The 24,182-nt window shown below is 44.1% G+C and overlaps 1 protein-coding gene across 3 annotated transcripts in view; it reads right to left on the bottom strand.

Moving 5' to 3' along the window:
- Positions 1-24,182, bottom strand: part of fyco1a (FYVE and coiled-coil domain autophagy adaptor 1a) — a 74,359-nt gene that overhangs the window by 29,207 nt on the left and 20,970 nt on the right. For all 3 annotated transcript variants that reach the window (XM_063201003.1, XM_063201004.1, XM_063201002.1), the window contains exons 8-15: positions 23,671-24,039; positions 21,289-21,444; positions 18,238-18,480; positions 17,453-17,713; positions 11,001-11,153; positions 10,179-10,500; positions 9,368-9,678; positions 5,981-6,073 (exon numbers count right to left, since the gene is read on the bottom strand). In XM_063201003.1, the coding sequence (XP_063057073.1) occupies positions 5,981-6,073; positions 9,368-9,678; positions 10,179-10,500; positions 11,001-11,153; positions 17,453-17,713; positions 18,238-18,480; positions 21,289-21,444; positions 23,671-24,039 (1,908 nt within the window). The remainder of the gene's footprint in view (positions 1-5,980; positions 6,074-9,367; positions 9,679-10,178; positions 10,501-11,000; positions 11,154-17,452; positions 17,714-18,237; positions 18,481-21,288; positions 21,445-23,670; positions 24,040-24,182) is intronic.

The following is a 24,182-nucleotide window of genomic DNA, read 5'->3' as shown; positions in this document are numbered from 1 at the left end:
TCTCCTCCTCCTCCTCTTCCTCACTTTCCTCCTTTCTTCTCCTTCGTGCTCTCAATGTCTCTCCACCCCTTTCATCCAGATGCCTCTCCTCCTCCTCTTCCTCACTTCCCTCCTTTCCTCTCTTCCCTGCTATTGCTGCCTTCGCACCTTACCTCTTCTCAGTTTCTCCAACTTCTCTTTCTCCTCCTTCCTCCCCCTCCTCCCCTTTTCCCCTCCTCCCTCCCTCCCTTCCTTCCTTCCTTTCCTCTCCTCCCTGCTCCTCACCTCTCTTCACTCCCCTTGCTGCCTTCCCACCTTGACTCTCCTCCATTTCTCCCTCTCCTTCTTCCTCCCTCATCTCCTCCCTTTTTTCTCTTTCCTCTCCTCTCTTCTCTTTTCTTCCCCCTATCCCCCCCTCCCCCCATCTGGCTCTGCTCTCCTCTTCTTCAACCCCCCCCGGTCCTGAGATTCCTCTCTCTCCTTGTTGCCCTCCCTGCTCTCTTCTCTTCGCCCCCTTCTTCTGCCTCCTTTCCTCTCTTCTCCTCTCCCACTCCTTCATCCCCCTTCCTCAGATCTCCCTCTCTCACCCTTGCTCTCTCTGCTCTTTTCCCCTCTTCTCCATCCTCTCCCACCCCTCCATCCCCTCCTCTTCTCTTCTCTTCTCCATTCCCCTCTCTCCTCCTTCCTCTCTCTGCTCTGCTCTCCTCTTCTCCATCCCCCTCTCCCTCCTCCTTCCACTACTCCACTCTGCTCCCCTCTTCTCCCTCCTCTCCTCTCTCTCCTCCTTCCACTACTCTACTCTGCTCCCCTCTTCTCCCTCCTCTCCTCTCTGCTCGCTACTCTTTGCTGAGTGCCTCCAGTCCCTCCAATTAACCTCCCACACTCACACACACTTCAAACACAGCACTACACCTCTTTTCAGTCTCACTTGTTTCTCATTCTTTCTTTCTTCTTTCTTTCTTTCTTTCTTTCTTTCTTTCTTTCTTTCTTTCTTTCTTTCTTTCTTTCTTTCCCCTCTTTCCATTATTTTCTCTCACTTGCCTTCAAATCTTTGCATTTGTAATGATCCCATTACTAATACATCGTTTTGTAAGAGTCGAGTCACCCATAATTTCACACATTCATCAGGCTTAAAGCTGTTCACACGTGCGCGCACACACACACACTCGAACACCACACACACACACACACACACACACACGAACACACACACACACACACACACACACACACACACACACACACACACACACACACACACACACACACACACACACACACACACACACACACACACCTCCCTTCCTCCTAATTGGCGGTGCTCCATTTCCCTGTGTTACGTTGGGAAGAAGAAAGGAGAGAAGTTGCGAGGACAGATCTACATCTCAGGCTTTGAAAAAGGGTGGCTGGCGACCACAGAAATGTGTTTCATGAGGCAACTAAAGTAACCAAGGCAACTAGCAGTTCAGGGCCACACAGAGCCTATTTGATCAATAACACAATAACACAATTGCAAACTATCGCAAATTTCTGCTTCATATCGTAATAGAGCTTGAAAGTGACGTCACTTAACCCGATTTCATGGGACCTCAACAGCGTTTTTAGCTGAAAATCGTAGCATGTAATCCAATGGCGGTATTAAAATGATATTTCGATCCCCTTCGAGTTGTGCCACCAGCTCTACATATATTGTTTCTGATATTTTTGTTTAATTTTTCGTACGAACCCCCAAACCTTTTAGAAGGGTGTGTTTGGTAACACTTCATAGTACCGACTCCTTGTTAAGCATTAGTTATGCATTTGTTAAACATTATTAAAACCTTAAATAACCCTTTGTAAAACATTTGTTAACCATTATCTCTTTATTATTTCCCATTACTTAATCATTAACATACACTGTTAATGGTTTTTGATACTGATACATGTGTGTGAGAGAGTCGGGGAAGGATTGGCAAATGATACAGAAACCATTCATCATTTGCCAATCCTTCCCCGACTCTCTCGACACATGTATCAGTATCAAAAACCATTAACAGTGTATGTTAATGACTAAGTAATGGGAAAAAATAAAGAGATAATGGTTAACGAATGTTTTACGAAGGGTTATCTAAGGTCTGAATAATGCTTAGCAAATGCATAACTAACGCTTAAAGGTACACTGCAGGAAATGGTCAAAAAAGGCACTGCAACTATGCTGCTCATTGAAACTGGGCTGCCTATTGCCAAATTCGATCTTTACATGAAAGTTTACTAAGTAATATGGCGCCACCTTGTTTACAAGATTTTATAAAATATCGTCAAACACGAGTAACTCGAGCAGTGGTCAATAAAGATGTAGAGATTCCTTTCAGGAAAACCTCTTTCAGTCAAAATGCATTATCTACTAAAGGCGGCACATTATGGAACTCTATTCCACTGCATATAAGGGAATGTCCCTCTTTACCCAGGTGAAAAACCCATATACTTAAAGTGTACATTTTTTGACCGTACTTAGCACAAAGTGTACTATTTTCGGCGATTTAAAGTGCGCTTCATTGCACTATTAGTGCACTGGATCACTACTAAAGCAGTACTTCAGCACACTTGCAGCACACTGAGGATGCTAAATTGGCACCGCTTTTGGACAACTTCAAGTGCACTACGAGCATACTTTTGAAAGTATGCTCCAAACACACTTTTCATGCATTTGTATGGCATTCAGAGTGTGTTGGAGTACACTTCTATGAAATTTTGTTGTTACTTGAAGTTCAATAAAAGTATGTTAACTTCATGCTTCTTTGGACTACATTGGAACACTTTAAGTCTGTAAAAAGTATATCATTAAGTATTGTAAATATATTAACAGGTATGCTTGAAGTATGTTTACAGTACACTCCCAATTACATGAAATAACATAAATGTAACTCTACAATCCATGCTGTTACTCAGAGCTTGTACATTGAACACATCCAGAGGTCACTTTATTGATATGCATGCATAGCCTGACTGCCATTTACAGTCATAGTACATCTGGACAGAGATTTCAGATACACATATTACTTTGACTCCAACTTGTGCCAATATTCTGCACTTGGACACTCACTTAGATTCAACATCTTTTATTTGGTCAACTACCTCTGACTTACCTGCCACAATGTCATGATAGGAAGTGTGAGCCTATATATGAAGAGTTCAGATGCAAAACCCCCTAAGTGCCATTTCAGAAAATAATCTTAATTCATTTTTATTTAATACAAAGCTATCAAAATTGCATATTTTTAAATTTTATTTATGTAATATAAGTATTTATATGTATTATCAAGTACATGAATGTAAACCAAACCAACAACGGTGTTCTCTAAAAATATAGAAGTGCAGGTCTTCAGAAATGGAGTTAGGGGGTTTTGCATCTGAACTCTTCATATACCAGAGCGTATACATGACCATCGTAATGACGGTGGGAACATGGTCATTTTTTTGTGTTCCACTTAAAATTAAATAAAAACCCTACAATAAACGCAGAATATAACAATGAGTAATATTTTCATGCAAACCAAAGATATTCCTTAGAGGTCAATGGCTTTCTGTTTGAGAAATTGAGCTCCAAGAAGTGCATTGCATGATGGTACATGCATGATGATGTATGATGGGTAAATGCACTTTGTGTAAGCACACTTTGAATATATTTGGATGAAGCACAATCATGGTGCACTTAGAAAAAGTATACTTCCAATATGTTAAAGTGATTTACTTTAAAGCGCACTATAGAAAATCACACTTCGAAGTCACTTGGGTGAAGTATAATCAAAGTGCACTTTAAAAAAGTGCAATTGCAATATGTTATTAAAAAATACACTTTTAGTAAGTTCACTATTAGAACACTATTAGTATATTCCTCTAAATACACTTTAGCGAAACATCTTCCAAGTGCACTTTATGTATGGTTGGCAAAGTGTACTTTCTTTGAGAGCAACTTAATTACATCTAATTTTAAGTACACTTTAAATAAGCATATTGTAAACATACTTTTTCTTAGCACAAAAAGTGTGAGTGCGCTTTTAACATGCTAAGTACACTTCAGTCGTGCTTTTATTGTACTAAATTGAACCACTTTTTCACCTGGGTAGCCACCTTTAAGATGGAGTATAAAAAGTGGCTTCGAGCCCAACAAACATGTTCACACTGATGGTCTGAGCCTCTACACAGTGTACACGCACACACACACTCACATAACACATGGCCCTATTTTGGGACCTTTTTCTTTTCTCTCTTCCTTTTATTTACATGCATGCTTTTTGCTTCTGTAGTGGGTTTTATTTCTTTTGTTACTAACAGTCTGTTTTGATATTGGATGAATGTTTGGGATTTTAAATTCTATTGCTTGTAAACATCTAGCCTGCCTATTTTGGACACCAGATGGAAATTAGCCCTTGGGCTACAATCTGGCATATTTACATACAGTATACTGTATGTACATGTATGTATATGTTCATTAATGTGCAATGTCCTGAAGAAATAAAGTAAAGTAAAGTAATAAACAAATATTTTTTAGTATGGTCCAAGTAGAGTCATTTTTGCAGCTAAAAATGGCTATTTTTGGAAATTCAAAATGGCGGACCATGGAGAAGATCCCCCTTTTCATGTAGGAAAAGTGCAAATTTTCCAGTCAGAATGAATACTGAAGATACTGAAGAAGCACATACTGTAACTAAAGTTAGCAAAGCCATCAAGGGCTCGCTTCACTGTCTGCATCCACAGAAAATTTCAATGCAATCTGGCCTCTGTCGAGTCCAGGGGTGGTTTGGGTGGAGTGGAAGACGAGAAAGATGAAAGAAGAAGAGGTACATGGGAGACAATGAGAAAGGACTGATGGCGTCACGAGAGAAAGGACTGATGTGACGAGAGACAGAGGGCAGGGCATAGACGAGAGAAAGACGTTCTGACAGTTGGGGCTGAATGTGAAGCACGTGAAAAAAATATGACAATGTGAGAGACTTGCTGAGTAGCACTCAGTAAATTCGCTAGGCCAATATGTGGACTCTGAGACTAAGCCTACAGTAGCATGGCTGCTCCAGTTTCTGCAATGTAGAAGTCTGGTGTCTGTGCCCATGTCTACGTACGTCCAGTGTTTCAAAAAAGAACAATGCATCAAAAACAATACATGAAAGATAATCAGTTAAAAAACTAAAACGACAACCACAAAACGCCAGACAGATGCAAGGAGCTTAACAGATTCACAAAACTTTTTTAGACTGAGCTTCAAGACAATACAGGCCGTAGAAAATAAAAGAGCAAGGACAGAGACATGTTATGGTTGAAGCCTATCATCCGTCTTAGCGATTTAAAGAAACATCACCAGGCACAAGAGGATCTCTCTGGCTCCCACTTCAATTACCCAAAATCCCCCAATGTTACACCTCAATTTCTGAGATGCAATCTCTGGGACTCTCTCTCTCTCTCTCTCTCTCTCTCTCTCTCTCTCTCTCTCTCTCTCTCTCTCTCTCTCTCTCGCCACATTCAGACAGACAGAGAAAACCTTGGCTTTGTCACTGTCTATTCCCATGCTTAATCTCGAACCAGTCAACATATTCACACTGTAAATCACAGCATTTAAGGAAACAAAAATCTGGTTCCCAATTGGTAGCGACTACTGTTTTTCTAAGTGAAGCATGATGACGTTTATTCTCTCATAAAAGCTGCATTTAGACTGACAGATAAAAACCCTGGGTCTGTCACTGTCTATTCCCATGCTTAATCTCCAACCAGTCAACATATTCACACTGTAAATCACAGCATTTAAGGAAATAAAAATCTGGTTCCCAATTGGAAGCGACGACTGTTTTTCTACGTGAGGCTGGCATGATGACGTTTTTTCTTTCCATTTTTTCCAGACGGGCTGTTCTGAAAACAGCTTGTTTGTGTGTGTGTGTGTGTGTGTGTGTGTGTGTGTGTGTGTGTGTGTGTGTGTGTGTGTGTGTGTGTGTGTGCGTGCGTGCGTGTGTGTGTGTTGGGCTGTGCTCACCTCTAGTTCGGAGACTTTCTCTGCCAGGCCAGCTGCTCTCTGCTTCTCCATCTCCATCTCCGTCTTCATGGCCGTCAGCTGATCGCTCAGACTCTTGAAGGTCACACAGGAAAGAACGCGCAAAAGAAAGTGTGAAAGAAAGAAAGTGTGAAAGAAAGAAAGCATGAAAGAAATTGTGAAAGAAAGAAAGTGTGAAAGCGAAAATGAAAGAAAGAAACATAGATTGATAGAAAGTGTAAAAGAAAGAAAGAAAGGAGAGAAAGAGCAAAATTAAGAGAAAGAAAGAGTGAAAGAAAGATTGAAAAAAGAAAAGAAAGAAAATGTGAAAAAAGAAAGAAAGAAAAAAAGAAAGAAAGAACAGGTTGCTTCTCTATCTCAACCAACACAGATCTGATAAGCGGCCCAGCAGATCAATACCCCTGAAGGCCGTCCAGAATGGAAACTAAATTGGTAGCTATAACCTGATCCTGATTCCTTATTCCATTTGATCTCCAAGTAAGTGGAACGTCAATACGTATAATGTTCTGAAAATACACACACTAAAGCAAAAGCGTGTATTTCTGCATGAATGGCTTACTATACAACCCCCCGACACACACACACACACACACACACACACACACACACACACACACACACACACACACACACACACACACACACACACACACACACACACACACACACACACACACACACACACACACACACACACAAACAGCAGTAACGGATACCATTCAGATAGAAATTTCGGGATCCAGGATCATTCTGGGGGCCCCACCATACGCAAACGACAGCGTTAATATTTATGGAAATAGCCCTTATACTGTCCCAACCACACCATTAAAGTACCGGTATACTACAATAGTCCTCTGTAGAACCCAATGAGGTTCTTGGTCCTCTGAATCATTCTGATCTACAGTACACTGCTTAATAGTGACCCTAAAGGCTAGGATATGCTAGCTGTGCGACCTCATGCACACATACAAACATGTGCAAAACATGCAACCTGAAGCAAGCATAGTCTAGCCTTAAAAGTGCACTCTGTAATATTTTTAAGAGTTCATTTCCAGAATTCTTACCAAAACCATAAAATGTGAACTGTTCATTGTGACTGGGAAAACTGCACTTTTCATACATGAATACACATGTATGGATCTTCTCCATGTCTGCCATTTTGAATTTCCAGAAATAGACATTTTATCTGCAAAATGTACTGTACTTTGGACACACTAGGAAACATTCATTTATTCCTTAGCAAATTTGGCAATAGGCAGCCGTTTTAATGAGCAGCATACAGTAATCGCAATACCTACGTTGGCCGCAATCCTACACAGTGCACCTATAACTTCAACCATATGATACCTTGTGTAGCTCTGGACCTTGAATCATCCTGATCTAGCCCCCCTTCAGTGCCACCTCTGTCAGCAGTTAATACAGCATAAACTACAACCTTCCTCTAATACATGAGCTGAGCACCCTGACCTCATATATATTAATCACGCCTTTCCCCTACTCCACCATTTAAGAGGCTATAAGAGGCTATAGCCCCCCTACATTCATGCACTTGCTCAGTTGTAATGAGCTGTATGTGAATGTCAAGAGGAGTAATTGTGTGCACATCCCACCAAATTGGCCAAGTGCAGGAAACGTGAACTAAATGTCCAGTGGCAGGACAGAATGATGTCTGATGGAGGGCTAAAGCGTGTATCTGGAAAGACAAGAAAAGCTGTATGCCAGGCCTATTCAATTGGTGGCCCCAGGGCCAGATCTGGCACCCGCATGGCAAGGTTCTGGCCCGCCACATGAGGTCTGAACGAAATGAAAACATAAGCACGCTATCTATAGATAATATTACGTTCTGCCCTTTTACTGTGAGGATTTTTATACACTGGCCCTCAGTGACTTTTAAGTTTCCTTTCGACCAGTATCTCACCATGCTGGCTTTTGGGGCAGGGCAGGGCAGGGCAGTCATGGGTGAGCGGTTAGGGCGTCAGACTTGCATCGCAGAGGTTGCCGGTTTGACTCCCGACCCGCCAGGTTGGTGGGGGGAGTAATCAACCAGTGCTCTCCCCCATCCTCCTCCATGACTGAGGTACCCTGAGCATGGTACCGTCCCACCGCACTGCTCCCCATGGGGCGCCACTGAGGGCTGCCCCCTTGCACGGGTGAGGCATAAATGCAATTTCGTTGTGTGCAGTGTGCAGTGTTCACTTGTGTGCTGTGGAGTGCTGTGTCACAATGACAATGGGAGTTGGAGTTTCCCAATGGGCTTTTCACTTTCACTTTTGGCTTCTTGTCAGCGTAGTGCCTGTATCTGGTATGGTGCGTACTGTAATCTGAAACTGTATGCCCTGTATGTGGTTTGGTATGCAAATGCTATACACTGGCATGTTAGTTGTGCTACCTGACTTGACTCTGCTGATATGCGATGGAATTGGTATACCTGTACCTGGAAGTGTATTGTAATGATGCTCTCTGGTTTCCGTGCCTGTATCTGACTCTGCTGGAATGTGATGGAACTGGCATAACTGCACCTGTGCAATGTACTGTACACATGTGTTTGCATTTGGTGTGGTTTGTAATGTCTGGGTCATGCTCTTCTGGCCATGTTTCCGTACCTGTATCTCGCTCTGTTGGTAGATGATGCGTACCTTTGCGTACCTTTATGGGATTATGCGTACCTGTATCTGGCTATGCTGATATGAGATGCGTACCTTTATCTCGCTCTGCTGGTATGAGATATGAGATGCGTACCTGTATCTGGCTCTGCTGATATATGATATGAGATGCGTACCTGTATCTGGCTCTGCTGATATATGATCTGAGATGCGTTCCTGTATCTGGCTATGCTGATATGAGATGCGTACCTGTATCTCGCTCTGCTGGTATGAGATATGAGATGCGTACCTAATATATGATATGAGATGCGTACCTTTATCTGGCTATGCTGGTATATGATATTAGATGCCTACCTGTATCTGGCTATGCTGGAATATGATATGAGATGCGTACCTGTATCTGCCTCTGCTGATATATGATATGAGATGCGTACCTGTATCTGGCTCTTCTGATATGAGATGCGTATCTGTATGTGGCTCTGCTGGTATATGATATGAGATGCGTACCTGTATCTGCCTCTGCTGATATATGATATGAGATGCGTACCTGTATCTGGCTCTTCTGATATGAGATGCGTACCTGTATCTGGCTCTGCTGATATATGATATGAGATGCGTACCTGTATCTGGCTCTGCTGATATATGATATGAGATGCGTACTTGTATCTGGCTCTGCTGGTATATGATATGAGATGCGTACCTGCATGTGGCTCTGCTGATATGAGATGCGTATCTGTATGTGGCTATGCTGATATGAGATGCGTACCTGTATCTGGCTCTGCTGGCTCATGATCTCGGAGCTCATCTGGAAGCGTAGGGCCTGCACCTCCTGCTTGCCGGCGTCCTGCTGGCTGCGGTGCTGCGCCTCCTCCTTCTCCAGCCGCTCCTGCACCTCCAGCAGGGCCTCCGGAAGCTTCTCGGCCTGCTGCAGCTCCTCGCGCAGGCTCTGGTTCTCCTGCCGCAGGGCGGCCAGGCTGGCGTTCAGCTTCTCCGCCTCCCTCTGCGCTTCCTGCTCCGACTCCTCGCGCTGGCGGCACGCCTCCTCTCGCTCCCCGGTCAGGCGGCACAGGCTGATACCTGATGGCAATTTTATTTGGTTACTTACACTTTTGGTTTAATTTACTACCTGTGATGTTAATTAAGAACAGTTGTAACCAAGTATGTTCTGTAACAGCACTTTACCTTAAGGTTAGGGTTAGCTCTGTACAGTGTAAATACATAATAATACATGTTGATACATGTAGATACACTTTGATCTCTTACATTACATTGCATTGCATTTGGCAGACACTTTTGAACTAAAGCGACTAACAATTGAGGACATAATAATCAAAGCCAACATGGAGATGCAAAGTAGGGGTAGTTCTTTTTTATTTTTATTTTTTTAAGTATATTAGCACAGGGTTATGTAGAGTACACACGCGCACATACATATCATGCCATCGAGTTCTAGAGTTCTTGCACAAAATAAATTATTATTAATTATTATTATTATTATTATTATTATTAATAAACATGCGGAGACATTGCATTAGCATTTAAAATGTTATGCAAAATTTCAGATCGTTTCATCATACCCAGCTCGGCCGTCTCGGTGTTGGCGCGATGGAGGGACTCGCGCGTCTCCGCGTGCTCCAGGGCCAGGCGCTCCAGCTGGGCCTTGAGGTCCCGCACCTCCCCCCGCGCCTCCTCCAGCTGCTTGCCCAGGGCCTCCTCCTTCTGCCCCCGCTCCTGGAGCTCCGACACGTGGGAGCGGTTCAGCTTCTCCTCCTGCTCCGTGAGACGCTCGGCCCGGGCCGAGATCTCCATTCGCGCCTCCTCGGCCACGCGCAGCTGCGCGCGGGCCTCCTCCGCGTCCCGCGTGACGCTCCTCAGCTCCCCCTGGAGGCGGCCCAGCTCCTGTACACAAATATAGAACAGTGGTTCTCAAATTGTTTTGAACAAACGCCCCCTTAATCGCATCATGAGCCTCCCAACTACCCCTTGACCTAATCATAGTAACCCAGCCAATGCCCCCCTTAGTATTAAAAGTAAAATAAACTAATGTCCCCCAATGGCAAAAGCACCGCCCATTCTAAGCTTTATCCTTCTCAAAGCCCCCCTAGGGCTCCCCAAGGCCCCCTGGGGGGCTGTAGTACCCCCGTTCAGAAACACTACTATGGAATATCTTTTTATTTGTCATTGTAAGAAGTACAATGAAATTGAGCAGTCCTTGTTCGGTGAAGCCATAAATAACTACTCCCTAAACCACACACACATATCACAGCCATACACATCCACATGCATGATGTAGGTATAAAACTATACTTTGGTAGCATAATTTAGTGCACCGATAGCTGTGGTAAGAGCTGCTTTTCAGTGTATTTGTCCTGGTTGTCGTGGACCTGTGTCTACTGTACCTCGCTGCGGGCCAGCAGCTGCTGCTCCAGCAGGCCGGCGTGCGTCTGCGCCTCCCTGCGCTCATGCTGCGCCTCCTCTAGGCAGCGCTGCTGGGCCTCCTCGCTGCCCACCTGCAACGCAGCATTGTCCTCCTCCAGACGCCGCACTCGAGCCTATAGGAGGAGAGGAGAGGAGAAGAGAGAGGAGGAGAGGAGAGGAGAGGAGAGGAGAGGAGAGGAGAGGAGAGGAGAGGAGAGGAGAGGAGAGGAGAGGAGAGAATGTGAACATAGTGTGACTGGTTCCAACATATCAAGTAGCATTGCGTGGTGCTACAGGCGAAGAAGTCAGGCCAGTGAAAGTGTTATGAGTCATTTATGAAGTGTAATATGCCAATCTGTCATGCTCAATTTCCATTCCGTGGTGCTGCACCACAAAATGGTCTATGTATGGAAATCACTTTGATTTTAGGTGCAACTCCCAACTATCCAGAGGGTTGTAGGCTTGAGTCCCATGTACCCTCGTCCTGAGCTGATGAGCTCCTGAGGAAGGCACTCAACTAAGGCAACAGCGCCTGCTAAATGCTTTTGGGAAAAGGTGCTCTCAGCCTATAAAAACCTTAATATCTCAGCCTCTGAAGAACATGAAAACATGATTGCATTTAAAAGTAAGGACCCTTATCTTGCATTAGAATGTGTTCTTTCAGCTCTAACATACCCACAAGTTTAATTTAAAAAAAAACTGAAATCTTAAGAGCTTGAGATTTCAGAGTCTATGTCGCTCCAGGCCTAGGTCAATGCAGTGTACAAGCAGCGGCAGGCTGAAATGGGTTAACATAAATAACTCTAAGCCGCTTTAGATAAAAGCTAAATGTACGTAATGCAATGCTATGAATTACCCCTTCATACCTGGGGGAGAGAGACAGAAGAGGTATGTTTAAGTGTATGGTGTTTAAGTATGTGGAACTAATTCAAGTATTTCATTTTGCTTAATAACTGAGAATGTCAAATAAAATCATTAATTCATTCCTTCATTCATTCATTCAAGAAGGTGAAGGAGAAAGATGAAGATACACGTAAGAGAGCAGAATAGATGGCAAGAGCGAGGAGGATTTTAAAAGTGCCTCAGCGCCTGTAAATTACTCTATAATTATCTACTGCAGCCAGAGATTGCATAGCTTACTCTCTAGCACACTCTGTTTCTATCATTTACTGTACATTTGACATGAAGTAACATTACATAACACAGACCAACAACAGAGATGAGTGGAGATCCTTCGTCCTTGCCACTAGGCACAGCAAGGACTGAGTAAGTAAGTAGTGAAGTCGGTACATTCGGTACACCATAATTTCCTCTGTTGGAGGCACCGGGTCTACGGGGAGAACCATACCCTCTAACCTACAACCAGGGATTTTATATTCTACTCTTTTTTTCCTTTTTAACGGCCAAGCTTTCGGTTTATGACCTTCCTCTCAGGGCTCAGGGCTCATAGTTTTTGTTTGGCACCTTTTAATCGTGAGTGCGGTGTAATTCGTTTAAATACATACATATTCTACTCTTCGAAATCCCGTTACTACCTTTTACTGTACATTTGGCATTCATTAACTGCATATCACATATACTACAATTTCCTACTGGGCATTACGTCTACAGGGAGCGCCATACTCTCTAACCCAGTGCTTCTGAACCAGGGGGCACGCATAGCACTATGGGTACTTGGGCACGCTTCAGGAGGTACGTACGTGGGAAAACTTAAAAATGTACGGAGCAGTCACCTAGGGATATATTAAGACACATGGAGCATGACTGAGGGGATCCTCATGGTGAAATAAAAAAGGGCTTAGAGGGTAGACGAGATTTAAAAAAAAAAAAAGGTTGGGGAACACTGCAGTGCAACCTAGTAGTCCTGCCATTTCAACAACAGGGGAAGGAAAAAGTAGAAAAAAGGAACACACAGTAACAGAAGTAGGAGAAGAAACAGCAGAGACAGGAAATGAGAAAAGAGAGGGAGGAAAGAGATGTGAAGAAAAGGATAGCAACTGGGGTTGCCACCTCTGCCTGACAAGAAGCCTGCACATTTCAATAATAATCAATCCTTTTGCCTGTAAGCAATGGCTCCCTTCACCCAGACAGGCCATCAAAAAAGAGAAAATCAGGGGAAACAGACAGATGGCAGCACTAGTAGACACTGAGGTAGAGGACATAAAACTGAAAGGAGACAAAGAAAAGCACTGGGCCAGAAAACTATCCTGGAGAGAAATGGCATGATGGGGGGAAAAAGTGATTATGGTAAGTGAACAGGAAAAAGTAATTACTGCTAGTTGAGAACACTGCAGTTGAACTGATGCACACAGCAATATAGAAAGATTCCTGTGTGTATCCATCTTAAGAAATTACCTATGAAGATGATACACATAGCACCATATATCTATAAAGCAATTACCTAAGTAATTTAACATGATGCATATGCTTTGCTAAGCATACTAACGAACGATAGACCCGAACAGGCGGAAAATGTAGGCCTGAAATGAATGTTTGACTTGTCAGAAACACCATGGACTTTTTAAAAGATTTATCATGCCTCTATGGATATTATTGAAATGTTGCCATCTATTGCTCATAACTTTATGAAGAATATCGCACGAAAGTATTTTGTGTGCGCGTGCTATAGAAATAAATAACATACCTTTTGCCGTGTCTTGCCAGTCATTGCTCCTCGCTCAGTTTGTCATGCAGACTCATTTATGCTTTGGCACAAATCTCTTTGCACAACTTAACACTCAGCACTTCTTAGACAGGACCCAATCAGCGCTGAGCATGGTCGGCTGAGTGCACGAGCAATGAGAGGGAGGAGACGCGCATTATGTATGTGTCAAACGCCGTTGCAATAATGGCAGTGGTCCCAGACACAATGTTGGATGGAGAGGGAAGAATTGAACAGCATCATTCACACAAAGAGCATAAGCAAAGCCATTGCCCAACAGTCTGCCAGCAGCTTGGGGAAAAGCTGGTCAAATGTATGCAGGGCCAGATTAAAATTGCCAGGGCCCCCTAGGCTACAGGTGTCTGGGGTCCCCAGTGGAAGGCAAATTTCAGTCAAATTTACATAGACAGTGTCATAATTACACAGCTAGGAATTAAGGATAACATATTGTCCATCTGCACTCAACACGATAAATTCATTTTCAACATTGCATCCTCTCATAATTATTCTGTAGTATGGTCACTTGTGGCCAATCAGGGGGCCCCTGGCAGGCGGGGGCCCCTTGGCTGCAGCCATATCTAGCCTGTGCGCGTTAATCCGGCCCTGAATATATGAGCTGGCATCACGCACTCAACGTGAAGAAGAAACTACCGCAATCCCTAAGCCAGCTAATTTAAGACCGGCACATGTTGTCAAGATGAATGAAAGTACGTAGATGTGGCTTATTCATTCATTATGGATTAAGTCTTGCAACTACCGGAAGATGAGCCTGGCTTTTGCAACAACAAAGATCACAAGAGTTTACAAGGTGCAAGATACAGGATACAAGACGCCTTAATATTCTATACTCTGAAATGTGCAGTAATGAGCAAAGTTTTGTACTGTTAAAAAAAAGGTTTCTTCCTCAGAAAAGGGGCAGAGGTATTGAAGAGATGAAAAGAAGAATCCTGGAATGTTTCTGATCCATGGCATTACATGTTGGGGCTGTGTTAAAAAATATCGGTATCGGAATACGGTATCGCAGGCCTCTTCACGATACACGGATGCATTCTGGTAGACAATTCACACCTAGGTCACAATCTGTTTGAACTGCTACCATCTGACAAGAGATACAGATCCATGAAAACCATCACAGACTAAAAAACAGTTTCTACCCAGCGGCATTACAGAACTTAATTATGCTTCCAAAGCATATACCATTCTTTTTATTTTATTTTTATTTTTGCTTCAACAAGGAATGCTCAACTTCGTTGTGCTCGTCACAATGACAAATAAAAGATACTGTATTGTATTGTATTGTATTGTATATTGTATTGTATCAATACAGAGGCGTCAGTATCGATATTACAAAAAATGTGTTTATCAAGTTGCTGAAACTGCATTTGGCAGTTGATCCTTGCTATGCAGTAGTCCTTGCTATGCAGTAGGCCAACGGTTTTTTGTTTTTACATACACTGTTTTTACATACACAGTGTAACTTGCTCTACAGAAAAACAAAAAAGTAATATTTGATTAAACATGTCTGTTTTCTTAAAAATGTAAAAAAAAAGAATAAAAACCATCGTATTGTGAGATTGTTGCCAATACCCACCCCAAAATTACATGACAGTTGAGCAACAAACAATGTTTTTCTGCATAGTGTGTGTAAACAATGTACGTACATCATTTGCTGAGCTAGCATGCAAAATAATCTATTTTTAACACCACTACTTGCAGACCACCTACTGTGTCTTGCAGCGACCGGTTGGTGAATCACGAGTAAAACACTTAATCAAGACGCAATGACTAAAAATACAGAAAACAATTCCATGACGTGGAACCCCTTCCTGAAGTGAGTCTTGATCTGATAAACACCAAGCTAATCTGCCATTTGTTCGTAAATGAATCAGATTAACGTAACCCCCCACATGTCAAATCCAGACTAATGAAGGAGCTCTGGCGCTTCGTTTATTTGTTTGTTTGTTTGTTTGTTTGTGTTTGTGGGTGCTTGTGGATTGAACACGTGCAGTGGGGCAACAAACGACTGCTGCACACTGTGTACACCAACATGGACAGTGCACACCCACTAAGCGTAAAATAAAATATACCAGAGTTGGTCAAAAGAGACTATTTCACACCTGTTGTTCATGAACCGGCGTCAACAGGTCAGAGCCAAGAAAAAAGAACATACAGTATTTTCTACATCTGGTATGTGTGTGTGTCTGGACTGTCTGCCACGTGAATGTTCCTGTTTTTGTAAAAACTCACTTATGTGTTACAGGCTAGAGTTTAAATCAGGGATGGGGGCGGGGGCCCGCCTCCTCACTCAGTGTGACCCATAGATAAATATAACTTTTGCGCCAGCATTACAGTAAAACATAACTATTTGGCACTTTCTTTAAAACTTTTTTTCTTGGTTGTTTATCAAGGACATCATGCTAAAAACATGGTTCAGTAAATATTTGGGCATAAATGTCCAACAACAACAAAAAAAATGAAAAGTTATTTTTCATTTTGTAGTTTCTCTCATAGTTGATGTGCGTGCTCATGTGGCCCTGTGACGGTAGCGCTGAAAAATGTTGGCCCTCTTTATCAAGAAAGTTATACAATACAGTACACTGTATATGTGACGAGCACAACGAAATTGATTCCTTGTTGAAGCAATAATAAAAAATAAAAATAAATGCCCATCCATCCCTGGCTTTATCCCTCCCCACCTCGGCAATACAGACAGCTGCTACAATACTGTATTTATAGCAACACAACAAGGAGACATATTGATTACGGTGAGTTTCAGACAGCACCTGTGGATTTGATGTTTTTTCTCTTCCCTTTCACTTACACCTTGTATGTCACTCAACATACAAAGGTGCAAATATCAATACAGAAACTACTTGTCGTTTCTATCCAAAGCACATTCTCTGATTGATCCAGCTACACAGTATTCTGTTGCCATGTCAATATTGGCCCAATATACTAAAACGTGAACACGTGAACACGTGAACACGTGAACCCCCCTACCTCGTGCCCTCCACATCACTCAACAGGGGCTCTACAGCCCCCCTGCCCCCCAGGGGCGTTGGGGAGCCACAGGATGTTGGGAAGGATACAGCTGAGAGGGGGCGTTGCTTAGGGACCACTGGGGGGCATTAGTGTGTGTGTGTGTGTGTGTATGTGTGTGTGTGTGCCTGAGACAGAGAGAGAGAGAGAGAGAGAGAGAGAGAGAGAGAGAGAGAGAGAAAGAGAGAGAGAAACTGACAGTGTTGTTTGTGTTCTGGCCGAATCATGTCCAAAGACATAACTTAACTAGCCTGGGCGAAAAGCCGACTGTTGACTCTGTCGAACAGTCTGGTAAAAACCAAGAGGAATCCTGTGGAGGGTGGCAGATGGTCTGATCTTACTCTGCCATTTAAATTAATTCCTAATTCGAGTTCCTAATTCAAATTAAAACCCATATTGTGCTTTATTAACATGACTGTTACGATATAGCGTCGCAAAAGCATACAAATAACAAAACAAAAGTGTGAATATAGTTACCTTAACCAATCAGTAACGGACTTTGCGGGTGAGTTCTGCGTCACCACTCTCAACTGTTTGCTGATTGGCTAAACGCTGAGAGAACCGAGCTCGATGCTTTTGCCAGACAATGTGTGTGTGGAGCCAAAATCTCTGGGTGGAGTACATAGGATGGCGTCGCCAGGCTATAACTTAACAACGCCCAAACTTCATTCTAATTCAATAACAAAGGCACATGTGCCTGTATATCTGTTGCTGTTTGTCAACCTGACTGACCTCTGCAGCCTCTGCTTGTGCGGTGGCTCTCTGCAGCCTCTCCTCCAGCGCCCGAGCCTCCGCCCCGAGACGCCTCTCAGTCTCTCCGGCGTCGGCCATCTTGGCCTTGAGGCCGCCCACCTCCGCCTCCAGCGCGCCCCGCGACTCCGCCAGCTCCCTCTGCCTCTCCTCCGAGCGCCGCACGGTCTCCATCAGCCCCTCGTTCAGACCCATCAGCGTGCTGCACTGGGTGCGGTACTCCTCCGTCCTCTGGCCCTGATCCTTCAACAGGAAAAGGAAATTACATCACTTGACAATCAGTCAATCCTAGAGAGGAAGGCCCAAGCAGCTATGTGTGGGCAGTTCACCAAAGGCAGAAAGAATGGGTGACAGTTGTTTCAGGTCTGGTATACTATCACTGTTTCCTTGTGATGGGCTAGAAATGCTTCTCCCTCTAGTTTCTGTCTTTGACTTCAGTTTCCAAATATATCTATTTTCTGATAGCATTTGGCTCTTGTGTGTGAGTTATGCACAGAGCCAGGCATTCAATGACATGGATGCCTAACCTTTTCTTAGCATACAGTACATACCCTCATTCTAATTTCATGGAAATGTGAATTGAGCGGAAGTACACCATTCGTAACCACGGATAATTAGGATAGGTTGATGTTAGTCATAGTAACCATGGATAATATGGTGGACATTAGCAATAGTAACCATGGTAATAGTAATAGTAACCATGAACAATAAGGTGGACAGTAACTATGGTAATAATAACAGTAACCATGGATACTAAAGATGGCTACCTTGGCTAGGGACTCCATGGTCCTGACGGTGGCCCGGAGCCGGCCCGCATCCGTTTCGGCCTGGTCCAGCTTCTCCTTGAGCTGCTGGGCCTCCCTCCTGAGCGCCTCGCTCTGGTCGCGCCACTCACCCCGGCCTCCCTCCATCTGCTCCCGCAGCTGGCCCAGCTCCTCCCCCACACGCCTGGCCTCCTCACGCAGCTCCTCCCTGCTCCTCTCCACCCGCAACACCTCCTCCTGGCTGGCCTGTGGACATGGATACACATAGACACACTCACATTGCCTGATTATCATCGACTTTCAAATCTCTTTTAGAGACTTGGTCTGACCATTTGCATAATGATTAACGTTTCCCAAACAGCATGGGTGACCCGCCTCCCTCAGTTTGCTACTGGTCGAGGCCAGAAAAGGCTGCCTTGAACGTGCCTCTACCCAGAGCTGTTGGAGCCGCACAAAGTTGATTGGTTGCCGACAAAGTGGGTGGAGTTCCCGATTTCTCTGGAGCTCTGAAACAATATTTATATTGAAGATGACCTGACTAGTAGCAAAGCCGAAGGTGTTGCGTCACAAGGAGGGCATGGCCTGGCTAACACACACAAGGAAATCAAGAAGGCAGGACAAAGTGGGGTCCGTTGCCCCAGACCCAGAGCGAGAGAGGGGGCCCAGAACTGGGTCTTCATTACATTGTATGTATTTGGTGGGGGATCAGATGACTTTGTCCCGGGCCCAGCCAAAGCTGTCAGCAGCCCTAGACACACACACCATATATGGCAGCAGCAGGTTCTTCAGTCAAAAGGTAGTGGTGCCCACATCCAAAATGCAGATGCAGGACAAATGGGTGATATATTTCTTGACAGGTCACATAATGAATTATCTTTGTCATGCCAGCGCACTCGGAATGGAAAGGGAATGGAATGGAATGCCCCACCGTGTCCTAATTGCAAGCGACCATTGCATTCTCACTCGACAGTTCATATCCACATTGCATGCATACCGTACATTCTACCTATATTGCACTACCGGTATGTATGTTGATCAAAAATCCAAATTGCCTACATTCTGCTGGCAGTGAAGCGTTCAGCGAGGACAGTCCAACAGAAAATAATGTAATGGAACGGACTTGGTCACACATATTGGTTCGGGCAACATGTGGTAAGGACACAGTGAACAGTAATGCAGTCAATTATTTTTCAGCCTGACCCAGCACACTGCATATCAGTGAAGGCTCTCATTTGTTACTTTTTTTTTTTGGTCTTTTACGACTTCATTTGACAGGACAGTGTGAGAGGTAGACAGGAAGCAAATTGTGAGAGAGACGGGGAGGGGTCGGCAAAGGATCCAGGCCGGGAATCGAACCTGGGTCTGCCGCATGGCAGGCGAGAGCCCTACCGGTTGGCCATGGCAGGGCCGAAGGCTCTCATTTCTATACGTCACATTTTCCACAAAAGTTAGATCTAGCCAACTAGACTTCTTTGTGCTCCAACACACATGTGACAAAAATAACATTGTCATGACAAACCTCTGATCTGGATAGACAGAACTCTCAAAACATAAAATTAACAAAATAGATAGTTCCATAACTACAGGAATGTATCACATATTAAAACTGTATTCAACCTACCCTGACTTACAGATCCTGCCCCAGCCTCTATGCTCCGAGCACACATACACATGCAGTTAGAACACAGTGTACAAGTAATTTAGTGTCATTATGGTACAATTGTTTTCAGCCTGCCTCTGACTTAGAGCTCCTTGTACAGCCGATGTGTCCTAAGCGCGCACGCGCACACACACACACACACACACACACACACACACACACACACACACACACACACACACACACACACACACACACACACACACACACACACACACACACACACACACACACACACACACACACACACAGTAAGGACACAGTGTCATGTAGTTTATTTATGATTCACCCTTAATCAAAGGCAAAAGAAAAAGTTAGAGCACAGTGTATGCATTCCAATTTGCGACCTTGCATCCTCTACTTGTGCTTGTGGCCTCGCCCCGCCTCCTGGCCCCTCCTCCGTGGAAAAAACAATCAAGTTTCCCAGCTGTCAGCCTAGCCACAACAACTTTTGAGGGACTGTTTTTCATTCACCATCCCAATTGCAAATGAGAAAATGACTTTAAAATTGAGCTTTTGCTAGATATTGAAATATAATGCTGTTGTCAGTGATGTCATCATGACATATTACTTTGTACTTCCTGGTATGTGGCCACAAGCACAAGTGGAGGATGCAAGGTCGCATATTGGAATGCACTCAGTGTCCTGTAGAGAAATTGCCATTGAGCCGGCCCTGACCCACATCACCTGGTGCAGCCTCTGTGGCCTGAGCACGTACACACATGCGGCTAGGACACAGTTTAATGAAGTTTAAATCACTATTCAGCCTGCCTTTGGCATCATAATCACAATGTAGTTAAAAATCAAAGACACACATCAGCAAACAAGTCCCTTTAATTTCACCGAATGTAGCCCTATATTTATAAACAATAACAACAGCGTGAATAGGCTCATGATGGCACAGTGATTGGCTCTGGAACATGTTCCAAGGTAGTGGCACCAGCACACGTTCAGCCAGAAACCAGGGGTGAGTTTCTCAAAAGAGAAGTTGTTAGCCTGTTAGCAACTTTGGTAGTTGCCAATGGGAAAATGCATTGAAAACAACAAAGTAGCTAATGTAGTAAGCAACTTTGGTTTTGAGAAATTCACCCCAGAATTGTCGTCAGTAGTGTCGTCAGCACCGGGATTTATTCAGAGAAAATGAAGGCAGTATAAGACTCTGCCTGGGAGCATGTGCTGAAAGCACTGCCTGGCGGGGTGCTGTGGCGCAGCGCGTTAACACACCGTACCATATGCGGGCGACCCGGGTTCGAGTCCGGCCTGGGTCATTTCCCAACCCTCCCCTGTCTCTCTCTCCCACTGACTTCCTGTCATCTCTTCCAAGGTCCTATCTAAATAAAGGCTAAAAAGCCACACACAAAAAAAATAAAAATAAAATAAAAACTGTATTCTACCTGGAGCTCCTGGTCCAGCCTCTGTGCCCTGAGCTGGGCTTCAGCCGCCTCCTCGAGGGCCTGGGTACGCCCCCGCTGCTCCTCCTTCAGCTCGTCCAGGAGGGAGTGGATCTTCTGGGCCGAGTCCAGGTGTCCCGACGCCCGCTCTCCCTTCTCCTACCATGGAAATTAGTGGTGTCAGTCAACAATCACTTGTTGTTCTGTATATTTCCTGTGCACTTTCTTTCTGTTAGCGATGTTGGCTATGATTATGTCCTCTTTTGAAAGTCGCTTTGGTTATAAAGCTTCTGCCAAATGCAATGTAATGTGATGTAATGTAATGTAACAATAATCGATTGGGCAATGCATCGCAATGCAGGGCAGGACAATTCAATAACTGATTCGGCAAATGCCAAAATCGATGTGGCATATTTTTTCAAGTTTCAGTGTCTTCCATGGGCTTTTCCAGGGCAAATGAACTTTAAATTATATGAATGCCCTTCAACGCATTGAAAACTGTAGGGCTGATACACACAACATTAAATAACATTTTGTTCAGCATCTGACTGCATCATGACTGATGAAAAATTTCCCTTGCTTTCAGTAATGCATTACAATTCATCATAGAATCAGACTGAATCGATTTGAATCAAACTATTACCTCCCGAATCGTAATCAAATCAAATCGCAAGGGAAGTGCCCATGCACACCACTAATGGAAAGCACATTATATTGCATTACATTACGTTTAGCAGACGCTTTCATGCAAAGCGACTTACAAAAAATACGACCTACTGTAACCAGCAACACTCAATGTGTTGGGATATTAATTGATTTTAGAACTGGTAAATGTGACGGTGGGGGGGAACTAGAATAAAGTAAACAGTGATTAAGTAATGCATTTAGCATTAAAATGTTTATGTAGAGCACAGTCCAAGCAATTATGTAAATTTTATTGTTCTCTGATTTTCCAACAAAGCCATCAGAATTGCACTCTAATGGTTGACGACATGAAAAAATTATGAGGATTTCCATTTACATTGACGACTTAGGAAAGTCAGAAAAACAGATACATTTGCATAATAATTCAGAGCACAATATCCTACAACTATAAGCATTATTATTCAGATTCAGTGATGGGGAAAATGGATTCTTTAGTTACAATCCAGTTCCACATATTCCAAGAGACTTGGTTTTACCTGTCCAATTCAGCCAGGCTGGTTAACTCATTGATGCCTAAAGCGCCTGCAAAAAGTGCCTGCTGAATGCCTGAGCCCTTGTTGGGAAAGTTGCCCTCAGCCTATAAAAACCTAAATATCTCACCCTCTCATGCACATAAAAACATGAAATAAGTTGCATTTAAACCCCAAGACCCTCATCTTGCATTAGACTGTGCTCATTCAGTTGTAACATACCCACATATTTATTTAAAAAGATAAAATCTCAAGAGCCTGAATGCAGCCTATATGTCTTTAGGCACCAAAGGTCAAACAATATATACGAGCCATCAGGATAAAATGGGTCAACCCCTTAGCGCAGCACTATGGCTCTTTGTAATGTCATAGCAATGTTGTTTTAATGTAGTGCATTTTCAGCAAGTGAATAGGGTCGCTGGCGACCCCAGCTGCAGTAAGAGGCTACATGATCACCTGGTTGAACTGGACAGGTAAAACAAGGTCATGTGGAATATGTGGCCCTAGATTGTAACTAATGAATCCATTTTGGCCATCACTGTTCAGATTCCCCTTCGCACTTCCATTTACATTTATGACTCAGGAAAGTCAGAGAAACAGACACATATGCATAATAACAATTCAGAACACAATGTCCTAAAAATATGAGCATTATTATTCAGATTCATTCAATTGCAAAATTCTTTAGTTACAATCCAGGTCCACATATTCCAAGTGACTTGGTTTACCTGCCCGATTCAGCCAGGCGATTGACTGGTTAAATGATGAGCTGATTGAACTGTACAGATAAAACAAAGCCATTTGGCCCTTTTGTAACTAATGAATCCATGTTCAGATTCCCCCACACATCACCTGCAGAGAAAAATACATTTGCATTTCTCGAAACCATAGTACCTATGTTAGCTACTTTGTTGTTTGCAATGCAATTTTCCATTGGCAACTACCAAAGTTGCTAACTGGCTGACTAAAACTAAAACGATTGCCTCTTTTCCACTGCCGTTTTCCTAGTAAGCCTACAGCTTGACACAGGGTGACTCGGCCGCCCCTTTCTGCTTTTTGGATAGGCACGATACAGCTCAATTGTAAAGCAAAAACTGGCGGCAGAGTCGCGCTGTGTCGAGCTGTAGGCCTACGACAAAACCTGCAGTGGAAAAGAGGCATGATACGGGAATTATTATTGCCCCTCCAGATACCCCCTCTATGGCATCACCTGCAGTGCGGCGTCCAGCTGCTCGGTCAGCTCCCGGCCCCTGCGCTCGGCGACCTCCAGCTGCTCCTGGCGGGCCACTAGCTGGGCGGTGAGCCCCAGCTCGCGCTCCCCGTGCTGGGCCTGCGCCTCCAGGGAGACGTCCAGCTGCCTCTGGAGTTCCAGCACCACGGCCCGCAGCTCCGAGGCCTCCCCGCCCAGCTGTCCCACGCGGCCCAGCAGCTCCTTCTCCCTCAGCTCCGACTGGTCCAGCTCCAGACGCAGCTCGTCCACCGCAGAGCAGGCGGAGTCGTCCAGTAGGCTGGAGTCAGCGGGGCCCAGCCCACCCAGGCCACTGCGCTCCATCTCCGGGCTGCCCAGGAACTCATGGTGCTGATGAGTGTGGAGAGATAAAGAAAAATATTGAGCTAAATGTTTCTGTGATGAGTGTCTTTTATCCATTTATTCATCCGTTCACTACTGCGGTCCATCTCGGGCTGCCCAGGAACTCATGGGCCTGGGGGATGGAGGTGGGG

Source organism: Engraulis encrasicolus, chromosome 6 (genome assembly GCF_034702125.1).
Source record: "Engraulis encrasicolus isolate BLACKSEA-1 chromosome 6, IST_EnEncr_1.0, whole genome shotgun sequence".
NCBI lineage: Eukaryota > Metazoa > Chordata > Actinopteri > Clupeiformes > Engraulidae > Engraulis > Engraulis encrasicolus.
This window is presented reverse-complemented; position numbering and strand designations above follow the sequence as displayed.